Here is a 12,560-nt window from a genome sequence, read left to right as displayed (position 1 = left end):
TAGAATTACCTTAATCATACAATAGTAGAGTCATCAGGGATTCTTTAAAGAGAGTCTACAAATATAAGTAATAATTTGAAAGTACACAGTTGGTGTCACCTGCATAATTGTAAGGATGGAAACTATATTTAAAAAAAAGTGTTAATTTCCCTTAGATTTTCCTGGGTCATGAAGCAATACGCAGATTGCCACTGTCTTGCAAAAACTTTCATAAATTATTTTTGCATCAACATTAATTAAAGAGACACTATAGTCACCAGAACAACTACAGCTTAATGTAGTAGTTCTCATGTCAAGAGCCTGTCACTGTAGGCTGAGCATTGAGCATATCCTGAGAATATGCAGTGTTTGCATTGCAGCCTAAGCCCACTTCTAGTGGCTCTCAGTTAGACAGCCACGGACTTCCTGGGTTAGGTCCTGCACACATTGCAGGATCGGCATTCCGTGTCTTCATGCTGTTAATGAAGACACTGAACATGCCCCGTAGAGATGCACAAGATCAAGATCAGTCAGTGAGAGCGGTGATTTGCAGGCCCAATAATCTAAAGTATTAGTATAAAACTATAGTGTTAGGAATGCATGTTTATATTTCTAACGATATAGTGTTCCTTTAATACATTGGAGCATAAACTTTTTTTTCTCTGCAAAAAGTGTTGAACATAGGCTACATTGATTCTGAGTGATCCCACAAAAATCCCATAATAATAGCTTCCAACTTGATGTGTTTTATTTCACCATGATTTGAATTTCACTTCGTAAGCAAACGTAATAAATTAACTGACGTAATTTTTGTATAATTAAATTGTTTATCCCATTCTATGTTTTTAATTGTGTCTATTTTTCTCTGTACATTATGGGATTATTTCATATTAAGAACATTATTATGGCAATAAAAGGGTCAGCAAGAATGGTAATTACTTTCCTGAGTTTAACTTGACTGACCAATCTCAGGCAGACCTGTTATCAAGTTATACAGCAGAAGTAGCCAATTAACATTTTGGGATGCAACCAGGTAAACACCACGACTGAAGAACATGATTTAACACATATATCTTAATATGGGATGCTTTTTAATGGAAAGAAAATATAGCTATATCTATGACAAATGCTCCTTAAAGGGATACTATAGTCACCAGAACAACTACAGCTTAATGTAGTTGTTCTGGTGAGTATAATAGCTCCCTTCAGGCATTTTCATGTAAACACTGCCTTTTTAGAGAAAAGGCAGTGTTTACATTGCCCTTAGGGACACCTCCAAGTGGTCACTCCTCAGATTGCCACTGGAGGTGCTTCCTGGCTCAGGGCTGCACAGTAAGCAGCCCTGCCTTTCAGCATCCCCACGCTCTGCATGGAGACGCTGAATTTTCCTCATAGAGATGCATTGATTCAATGCATCTCTATGAGGAGGTCCTGATTGGCTAAAACGGCACTTGGCCCCACCCCGTGCCGATTTTAGCCAACAACGCTTTCCCAATGGGAAAGCATTGGATTGGCTAAAAATTGGCCATTTCAATTATGTCACAAAGGGGGGCGGAGCCAGTGCCGGTGGATCCGCGCGGCGTTCGACATAAGGTGAGTTTTATACTTTTATAGAGGGGCTAAAGGGAGCAAGCCACTTAATTGGTGGGTTAAACACTATAGGGTCAGGAATACAGGTTTGTGTTCCAGACCCTATAATAAACCTTTAACAGAGAGCATCATCCTTGAACCTTTGGAAATTTATATAAGTTTCAATAGAAAAACAAACATTGTCTCAGTTAAGTTATAGATTTATTGCACTTTTTTTTTCCAGGCAACGTGTTTAATAACGTAAACATAGATATTTTAAATGTAAAGTTGGGAAAGTTAAGATAACTTTCTTTTTCTTTTCAGATCTTTGATTTTCTGGCATTGATATGGGAAAAAGGGATATTTTGCAAAAGCAAGTAGAGTTCATCTGAAACAAATAAATGTGCAGCAACATTTCATGTAGCTGACATCTCATTAAAATGGATCTGTCACTTTAAAAATGGACATAAATCACTAAACCGTAAAATACTCTGTACACGTTTTTCTCTCTCTTTTTAATGTCTCAGCAATTTCGAAATTTTTTAATAGAGCATATGCAGTTAAACTGCCTGCTTCTTGTTTACATCTGTACCTTATTCTCTCTTCAGATTGGTTGTTCATTTTCCTTGTTTATAAATTTGTGTGTCTTGTTTTGCAACTGGTGCATAAAACAGGAAACACGCATTAGTGATGTGTGCCCATAATGTCCACGGAATAATACCTTTCACAGCAGGTAGTTTGAAAGTTATCATTAAAAACATCTCAAAAACCGCTGAACCGTTTTTAAAAATGTTAACACAACATATAGACAGGTTTTTATACTTTTTATGCTCTACTGCTTAATGTGAAGTGACGAGTGACAGGTCCTCTTTAACTGCACAAAATGACAACTGTTGCAGAGGTGTGCAGAAATGATACTAATATTCATAGCAGATCCACATGATATTATACACAAACACGGGCCTTCCATATGTACGTGCATTGCACCAGTAGTTCTCAACTCAGACACTTAGAGTGCAACAATCTCATGCTTGCTTTGCGTCACACTTCTTAGCAGAATGTATGTGGGTTAGTAGCCAGAAAACAAGCCAGTTTGCAGACTAATAGGTAAGTAACCCAAGTTCTGATTGAGATGTTCACGGTACACCAGTGGTAATTACTGAACTGTTTTAAGTCACGCAGTTTAAAAGCTGAAAACTAAGGCACCATGAAAACCTTTTACACCTCAGAAATGGAGATTTATTCTTTAGATACATTTACAAAAAAATATTATATTGTTGTTTGTACCAAAGTATTACGCTCTTCATGTTATGAATGCTTGAAATAAGTACAGAATAAATAGTACGGCAATATACTTGATATTTTAACGTGTGCAAAATAACAGCAAAACATCCATTTTACAGCGTGATATCCAGTCCCAAAAAGCATCCTTTCAGAAATCAAAATGGTCACCTCCCATATTTGTAAGCATAAATGCATTGCTGAAACATACAGTTTCCATGAATTATGAAGAGATTTGTTTCTTTCCAAAAAGCCAAGAAGATAAGCGTGAGATAAAACAAAATTTTTAAAATGGAAAATAACAACTTCTCCTCAGAAATAATATTTCATGTAGCATTGAGAAAAGCAAAAAAAAAAAGAATATATATATATATATATACCACTTTGACATACAAAAGCCCTTCTCTAACCCAGATAAACAGTAGGCCAAAATTACAGAGTAAAGGGGAGAGGGGTATTAACTAGAAGGAAGGTATAAAGCATAATTAGTGCTGGATGAAGAAGAATTAACACTGGTATCATACTGTGGCAAAAGATTCAAAAATATGAGGTTTACTTTAAATTAACCCTTCCAAGTCCGTACGCCACTAAGCCTGTACCAACCTAAAAAAAAAAAAAATAGTCCACCCTTTTAGAAAATTAAAAAAAAAAAAAAAAACGTATGTTCTTATTTTCTTAAATTTCAAGTGAGGGCAGCAACAAAAGTTCCAAATCTGTTGGAGATATCAGAATGAAGGGATCTCCATGTAGGTACGGGAGTCCTACCCTTTGACTCCCCAATGTCATCTGTGCAGTGAACTGAGAGGCATTGCAAATGGCTTCCATTTTGTGCCGCTGCTGAGGTCTTGTTCTGGGGAAAGTCATGGCCTGCAATAGAAAGAATAAAAGAGGTTAAAAGCCCATTCAACATACTTTTGCTAGAATGTAGAATAGAAAGGAGGCTAAGGAGACAGAACTTTTCAAGACCTGAATAAAAATGTATCTGAGGAGCTAAATTTACAGTTTATCAGTTACTGATTTCTGAGTGTGGGTAATCTTTAAAGGAGCAGCAAAGCCTATTTGTTTTAAAACTAAGATAAGTGAAGTAAATCACTTTTTTAAAGGCAGAAATAGGGCTCCAGTATTGACTGCATTGCTTCCAATGCTATCACCAGTTCAGTAAATAATTTATATTCTACGAAAATCCAGTCAATGACCTTGCAAATATACATTTTGTGAGCCTGCATAGATGCCTATGAAAGTTCAGTCTAGTATTGAACCAGAGTGACTCTGGTTCAATCTATGCCAACGGGAGGTAAGCACGGGCATTACTCAAAGTTACATATAAATTCATGCTGCCATAAAAAAAAATATTAAAAAATAATATACTTAAAAAAAAGAAAACTACAGTAATATTAAAAATAAAAAAAATACATGTATACACCTTTAATAATAAATATGAAAAAAAAAACTAGAAAAGTACTCTCATATCTACCCACAAGGGGCAGATATGATCATAGGTCATCCAAAGAAAGCAGGCCTGTGCTCTAGGCTACTAAGGAGTTAAAGCATATGTAGCTTTGAAACATTTGTTATCTCAGAGCCAGCAGTGATAAATTCATTTTACAGCATCTTTTAAATATGCATGGCATGTAATGTAGCATGGAACTGCAAACGGGAAAGAAAGCCTGAGATAACAGGTTTACAGTGTGAGATATAGTAAGTACTTCTGCTTTTCTGCTCCAATGAACCCAGTGAAAAAATGAATTCCAAAGTAGGCTTGGGAAGTGTACTTCAGTCAATTTCTGTTTAACAAGATTAACTTATTTGATTGTGGTACCATATAATAAATGGGCATGGTCAAAGAAAACCAAATTGTTTGCCAAGTTTAAAGGAAAAACAATTCAATAAATACTCATTTTTTAACACAAATATTGCAGACAGGCAGATTTTTAATTGAACATTTGTAGACATTTGTTCTAACATTAACTTCTAGAGGAAAATGAAAGGGGCACTGTAGGCACTTTAACAACGTCATCTTATTGAAGTTGTTATAGTAATTGCAGTCCTGCATCCCGTCTTATGCTCCAAAACCATTTTTTTTTTCTAATTAGAAGGTTATAAAGCACTACTACGAGCAACGCCTTGAGGTCCTCTGGGTATGAGAGACGAAAATCTAACTTTCCGACTCTCATACCGTAACATACCGTGGTACACGAGCGAATGAGCAGTGCCGTCACGGTTGGCTATAGAGAATCATTGATTTCGTGATTCTTTATGTAGGAATCGTAGGCGTGTCACGGCCCATACAACCCATGAAAGAGGCACTGGAGAAAAAGTGAGTAACTGTTTTTATTTTCATTTATTTCCATTTTATTTTTATACAGTTGTCAGGGGTGTCAAAATGGTAAGGGGCACCAGGACTATAGCGTTAGGCATACAGATTTGTATTCCTAACACCAAAGTGTTCCTTTAAGTATAATTTAACCCCTAAAGGTCCTTATGATAATTTTAACCACGCAACTTTTTTTGCATATATGGAAACTCCTGCTTATGTAGCATATTTGCTGTACGTTCTTAGTAGATAGCTATATGTCTGTGCTTAAGGCTGAATGCAAAAGAAAATGTTTTAGACCAGTTCCCAAAGACCAAACATAGCTCAGAATGTTGCTAACAACCATATTTTTTAGGAAATCCCCAGCCTTGGAATTATATTCCAGTGATTATTATTATTATTTTATTATTTATATAGCGCCAGCAAATTCCGTAGCGCTGTACAATGGGTGGACTAACAGACCTGTAATTGTAACCAGACAAATGGACGCACAGGAACAGAGGGGGTTGAGGGTGCTGCTCAATGAGCTTACATGCTAGAGGGAGGGGGGTATAGTGACACAAAGGGTAAAGGTAGGGGTAATGAAATAGGTTGCTAGAAAACCTTAAGTTATTTTTGACAGTTGCAGGAGTGGTGTAATGGGGGATGGGGGGGAATAAAAACCAGCTAACAGTTTCAAATGATACGCTTTCCTTAAGAATTGTATTTTTGGAAGGAGTGGAGACTAGGTGAAAGTCTAACGGAGAAAGGAAGGGAGTTCCACAGAAAAGGTGCAGCCCTGGAGAAGTCTTGGAGGCGAGCATCCGATGTGGGAGTACGGGCAGAGGATAGACGTAGGTCTTTGGCAGAGCGCAGGGGCCTCTACCCCATACTTGTGTATTAGGGAGGATAGGTAGGTTGGAGCAGCATTATGTAGGGACTTGTAAGCAAGCACCAGAATCTTAAATTGAGCCCTATATCTAACTGGAAGCCAATGCAGGGACTGACAGAGGGGGAGGCGTGGAAGGTGCGGGCGGACAGGAAAATGAGCCTCGCCGCCGCATCCATTATAGATTGCAGCGGTGCAATCTGGGAACACGTAAGACCACTTATGATCACCTACATCTCTTTTTCTCATATTTTAGAATATGTGCTTATAACGAAGTGATCCACTGGCTAAACTGTTGTTGTACGTTTACTACAAATAAAATCAAAATTCCCCACAAAATATCACAAGTTGTGGTTTGTTTTCTTTTTTCCCGGTTCAATTATTTTATACTCATGTCTGCAGACAACTCATTATAACACACTGGTTAGTGACTGAACCTTTAAAGTGCTAATGGAATGTGTCAATTAGAATTTAATGCTGATTAGCCACCCAGCACTTACATGATGATAAGTAGCTTTATGTAGTATCCTAGAGAGAGTGTACTTGCTTTCCTGCTCAAGTGCACCTCTTGATTTGTTCTGCCAGCTTTTCTATGAATGCTCATTGCATAGAAAAACCCAGAGGAAAAGCACTCCTTACAATTTGTTTTTAATTTAGCATTATACACAGTAGCACTATGATATAAGCTTGCATCTAGCAGTGCAGTCTATAAACATATGTTGCAAACTCACGTATTTACCTATTTGTGGCATTAATTTTGAGACAACTGATGAACGACCAATATTAAGCCATTCAACCCAGCGCATTAAAAACAAACAAACGCGTGCATATTGCTGCCTTAAAAGGCCACTTGGGAATGTATTCAGGAAAAAGACAACAATTGATTTAAGGGCAGAAAAGATGAGTTGGACAATAATGCCTAGTGAATGAATCTCTATGGTTTTTTTTTTAATTATTATTATTATTATTATTTTATTTTTTTAATAATAAGGGCAAATTAGATGAATTGAGGAAAAAAAATTCGGAACACTAGTGAATAAACACCTATTTTGTTCGGAGATGTCTGTCTTATCACACACTTTCAGAAACGCAGAAGGTAGAGTAGATCAGGGAAAGCAGCAATCTCAATGGAAAAAAATATTCCAAAGTAACCAAGAGTGCTAATTGGTTAATGGATTGGGATCAAAAGATATCCTGCAAGAGAGCAGTCAAAAGAGATGAAGAGATATACAAACGCAAACTTCAGAGACCATGTGCCAGCATGTATAGAGCCCTGGTGTCACTAAATGATAGTCAATTCATTGTCAGTGTATACAAACCACATTCTTGTAAAAGCAAAAACTATCTTTGGTCTTAAGGGGTTAATAGAATATATTATGCACCGTGAGACTCACTACAGCAATAACTACTGCTGTCCATGAATGTTGTGAAAGCTGCAGGAAAAATCCACAGAGTGATCAGTGCAGAGATTGATGTTTTGTTTAATACGTGAGCCATCCCAAAGGATCATTCTGGGATGCAGCTCAACATATCTAGTGCAGAGACATAGTCACCACACTTTCCCATCAGGCTTCTTGATGTCATAAATCTGCTCTCCATGGCTGCCGAATGAATTATATATTTAATCAGGTCTACATAAGCAGCTAACCAATACTTAGAAAGCGGTATGACTATGGAGATATGTCATTAAATACTAATGTTAGGTTTCACAAGCTCACCCGGAGTAGTGTGATATTGAATAGCATATATCAGCAGGGCAAATGAAAACATCTACTACTAGTAAAAATTTGTATTTATTTATTGAATTCCACATATGGACAACAACAAAAAAATTGACAAAAGCACAAAAGAAAATGGAAATATTTTGTTAAATGTAAGTGCATCCTTATCATTTCCACCAAATAACATTAGTAATAATTATAAAAAAATATGTTCGTCGTAAAAGTAAAGGAAAGCCTTATTGCGATGCTTACAAACACGACACACACACACATACTAAACAGCATATATACAGTGGTACGGTTTCTTAAAATTATATTTCTATTAAATTAGATTACTAAAAACATCTAAGATAAACAGACATGTTTGCGCATTTTCCAATGCTAAGCATCCCTCAACAAGGCCGAAATATATACAGTCAAAGTACTGATGTTGGATTTGCTTATATTGTACTAAAAATATAACAAAAATATTTTTTGTGTAGGGTATAGGGATTGTAAACATCACATTTTTATTAGTCGATGTGCACTGTTTGTCAAAACCCATCAGAATCAAAAGAGAGGGCTCTGAAAAGAGTGCAGCTTCCTAAAGGTCTGGTGAAGAATGGGCTCTATTCTTTCAGCTAGCTTGCAAGATTAAAGTGACAAACAGGAGGTGAGGATCCCTAGAAAGGCTGCTTGCCTCTGGGCTCATTCCTTACACTTCTTCAAAGGCTCTGACAAACCATCAGCTACTGCTCCTTGTCTGCCCAGGCCCCTCACGCAGCGTGGGTCCAGTCTATAGCAGCCATTCCACCAATAAGCAGTCAACCGTGAATCTTTCTGCTAGTGATCTTGTTAAGACAACATCAGTTCATTTGGATCAAATATCTAGAAAGGTCTCGGATAGCAATTAGTATAGTTATACTCCTCATCTCTTTAACTTTGGTTTTTGTTGGAGAAGTTACTAAATTTATAATATGGGTTAAATAAATGAGTCCGTCCAGGAGATTTTTACCCATCTCCATTGCCTTAGGACACGATTTTTTTTTTTATTTTGACAAATCTACAACGTGACAGAATGACATATTGGTCTAGGCAGATAACTTTCTGTGATTTTCTAGAATAGATTTTTTAAAGAAAAAAAATATTTGTTTATCACATAGAAGAAATGCTTATTATAAATGTAACAAACGCACCCTACTCCAAGAGTGTGTGTGACGTAGTTGTGGTGGTAAAAGGGTTAATGTTCACTATTTGTTTGCACTAGACCGGAAGTAATGACAAAATCCCCCTTAACACCACCCACACATAATAATAATAATAATATAACTATCAAGGCAATTTATAAATGGGGTGCCTTGGTCCTCCCGGTCAATCAATAATAAAAACCCACCAAATACAACTTAGGCAAATATTTAAAGAATTGCAAAAATACTAATTAGTCTCTTCAGGTAACATGCTTCTTAACCAGACAAAGGCAGAACGTAATAAATTAATGTTTATTATGAGCAAAAACTAGACAGTGCATACAAAAATATATGATAAACAAATGATTTACACCAACAACAGATAAAACCAAAAGGATAAAATAACAGAAGTCCTAATTATTCACTTATGTTTTAGAAGTAAAACTTCTGCCCAGTGGTTCTCTGGCAAGGAAGGATGATGGTGACTCAATCAAAATTAGATCTTGGCCTCAAGCAAGTACACCCACACCCCTCCAAATCATTGGATATATACCCTGTGGATTATCAAGTCTTACCCAGGGGTGGAGTTAAGGCGTACCTATAGAAATAACAATTGACCACCTACGTTTTTCCAGACCAACGTCAATCCAAATGGAAACATTTGGCTCTATCTTCTCTTATGTACCTGCCCCAGAAATAATAATTGCATCTATGAATTTGTTATTTTTTCCCATAGACACATCGCACGCCCCACCCGCAATCCAATAGGACGGACATCACAATTCCTGCCACACGGTTTAAGTCGTGCAACTCATGTTTAGGCTTTATTAAAATATTGGGCTTGTGTCATTCCAAATATAATAAAAATGAGGCTTAATTATTAAGCTATGGGTAAGTATTAATGTTTCTCTTGGATATGATACTGGAACACAAGGGTCTTCATGAAACTAATATCATTACCATATCTCTAACGTTCCCTAGGGAACCCTAACATCCAGACAGGACAGAGTAGAGAGAATTGCAATACCGATCCTTAAAATGGTCGGGTTATGCAAAAAGGGATAGTCAAAACACAAGCCGAGGTCAAGGAAAACAGAGAGACAGAATAACAAGAGACAAAGCCAAATATTACTAACCAGGAAATCCGAATAACAAGTGCAACACTCAATGGTAAACCAAAGACCACAACAGGGCACTGAGGCAAGGGAGAGGTTAGCTTATATACACACAGGGTGTGTTTTATTGGCTAACCTCCAATTAGTGTTAACCACAACACGTGGGAGGAGTTTCTTCCCTCTTTTGTGGTATCTAAGGTCATCGCTGTGTGCCGGGTCACATGACTGGGTGCAGCACACATATAAAGAAGCTGCCCTGTAGTGTGCAGCGTCAGACACACTGCCAGTCTGGAGGCAGGGACCAGATGATGCTGTTAGACATTCAGGCGACTCAAGTGTAAAATGTCTCACCTTGCAGGGGCTTTGGTAGATCAAAAGGGCAATGTATTTCACACATTGCCGGAGCCCCGATAGATCAAAAGAGCAATTTCTCTCTGCCATTTGTCCTCTACCCAGGGGTCAAATTATTGATGCACTACACAAGTTATATTAAATAGCAATATTCCATAGTGTAATAATAAATTATGCACCCTTGCCGTGACAATAAACATTAAATATTCAGTTTAAAAATACACCACCAGGTGAGATGGAATAATGTAATGTCACAGTTAGCTACAAAAAAATTAGATTTTATTGGTTTAAAAAAAACGTTTTTTTTCATATAGACAACGGTACATTTGCTTTGGATGCTTTCTAAAATCCCATGATTTTGTGCATACAGCTAATGACAAGGCATGCATATGTAAAGAGTCACAGAAGTCTCACAGTTACATAGTAATAAGAAGCTAAAATGGCAGCACAATACCCAACACCAAAGCCATTATGCAACAGATATATGGGTGTTTTAAATTCTAAAAGAGTTATTCTGCAGCACAGTTTACTTTAAGAAATATATTGGTAATGAGATAGAACAACAAATATATGAACTTTTTATTTGCGTGTAAGGGTAGGGGATATATTGTGAGGGGGGATAGGGTGGTGTAATGTGCATGGAGACATAGGGAGTGTGTGTGTGTGTCTGTGTGTGTGTATGAGGATAGGGACTAGCGTGTGTGTAAGGTGGATTGGGGTGCAATGTGTTTGGGATAGGGGCTGTAGTGTTCATGAGGGTTAGAAGCTGTTGTGTGTAAGGTGAGGGGCTGTAGAGTGTGTGGTAGATAGGGGCTATAGTGTGTGTGGTGGTGGAATAGTGGCTGTAGTGTGTATGAGAATATGGGCTGCAGTGCATGTGAAGGAGAAAAGTGTAGGCAATGTAGTTTGTTTGAGGGAGAGATAGCGACGGTAGTGTTTGGTGGCAATACAAGTTGTAGTGTGAAGGAGTGAGGAACTGAAAACATATTGATTATTAATTATTAAAAGAAAAAGAAGAGGAATGTTTATACCCCCTTTTACTTATTTTTGGCTAGAGATGGGAGGCATAATAATCCTTTGGGTTGGATGGGCAGATCTTGAGGTCTACACCTCTGGTGGGTGAACTTATAATACTTCTGTAATTTCCAGCATCTGTGGATGTTTCTACTCCCATGGTAAGCCATAGCAATGCTCTAAAACATTTACAGATGCTAGATTTTGGGATCAATACTAGAGCCCCATGTCATGGAGATCTCTGATCTCTTCTTCAGTCCGTGGTGTGTTAGAGCACCTCTTTAAGCATGTGTTCTGCCATGGGCAAGCTGGGGAGATCCTTTGTCTTCCCAGTCAGCTTCAGCCCATGACCATGGCAGCCCACAATGCATTTGACCTGTTTGCCCAATAGCCAGTCTGAGGCAAACTAAAATTATTATTTTTAAAAGTGCACTTTAAGATATATTTAGGAATAGGAATATTGATATTTTGAAAGCATATACTAGTGTAATCATTTCAATTACTTTCCCAAAACGCAAAATAAAATACATTGGTGTAATAATATAACTGCAGCCACAAAACATAGGCTTTTATCAAACTCTTATTTAGTCCTCCAAAAATAATACAGCAGCATTTTCACTTTCAATAACATGTTAGAAAAAAAACTTAGCTTAAATGATTTATTGAAATTTATAGTAACAAGTTCCCACCGGATGTGGTGTTCAAAGTGTCTTGACAATATCTGCCTCGGATTTTCTCTGTCACTAATAGTATAATGTTCCACAATGTGCCAGAAACAGCACATAATATTGATTTTTCAAAGTTTGTATGGTTCAACAGACAGAAACAGGACTATGTATTTTCTAGAAGACAACGCAGACCTGTTATTTACTGAGCAGCTTCACTCATCGAGACACCTTCCTGAAAGGATTAGCAGATATGCTCTTAATGTCCCATATGAGTAATTAAATAGTAAGATGTTTTCAAACCAGGAAGCTGTTTTATAGCATAAAATCGCTTGGTTAATGTTACACTTTTGGCAAATTTCAAATACTGCGGTTTTATAGTTGGAGATAATGAATTCACACAATCAAGAAAGATATTCATGGATAATCAAAGTGGTTCGTATATTTAACTATCCCAACTGCAAAACTGTTAAAAGTGCATCGAAGATTTAGAGAAGAAAACACAGGGGGTTATTTA

The 12,560-nt window shown here is 37.2% G+C and overlaps 1 protein-coding gene across 2 annotated transcripts in view; it reads right to left on the bottom strand.

Moving 5' to 3' along the window:
- Window positions 1-1,584: 1,584 nt before the first annotated feature.
- The window catches only part of MN1 (MN1 proto-oncogene, transcriptional regulator), a 63,681-nt gene continuing 52,705 nt past the window's right edge, over window positions 1,585-12,560 (bottom strand). Inside the window, exon 2 of one of the 2 annotated variants that reach the window (XM_063454621.1) lies at window positions 1,585-3,696. In XM_063454621.1, the coding sequence (XP_063310691.1) occupies window positions 3,512-3,696 (185 nt within the window). In that variant the 3' untranslated portion in view covers window positions 1,585-3,511. The remainder of the gene's footprint in view (window positions 3,697-12,560) is intronic. The other variant, XR_010090878.1, reaches the window with a different exon arrangement.

This window comes from Pelobates fuscus, chromosome 5 (assembly GCF_036172605.1).
Source record: "Pelobates fuscus isolate aPelFus1 chromosome 5, aPelFus1.pri, whole genome shotgun sequence".
In the NCBI taxonomy this organism is placed as follows: Eukaryota; Metazoa; Chordata; class Amphibia; order Anura; family Pelobatidae; genus Pelobates; species Pelobates fuscus.
This window is presented reverse-complemented; position numbering and strand designations above follow the sequence as displayed.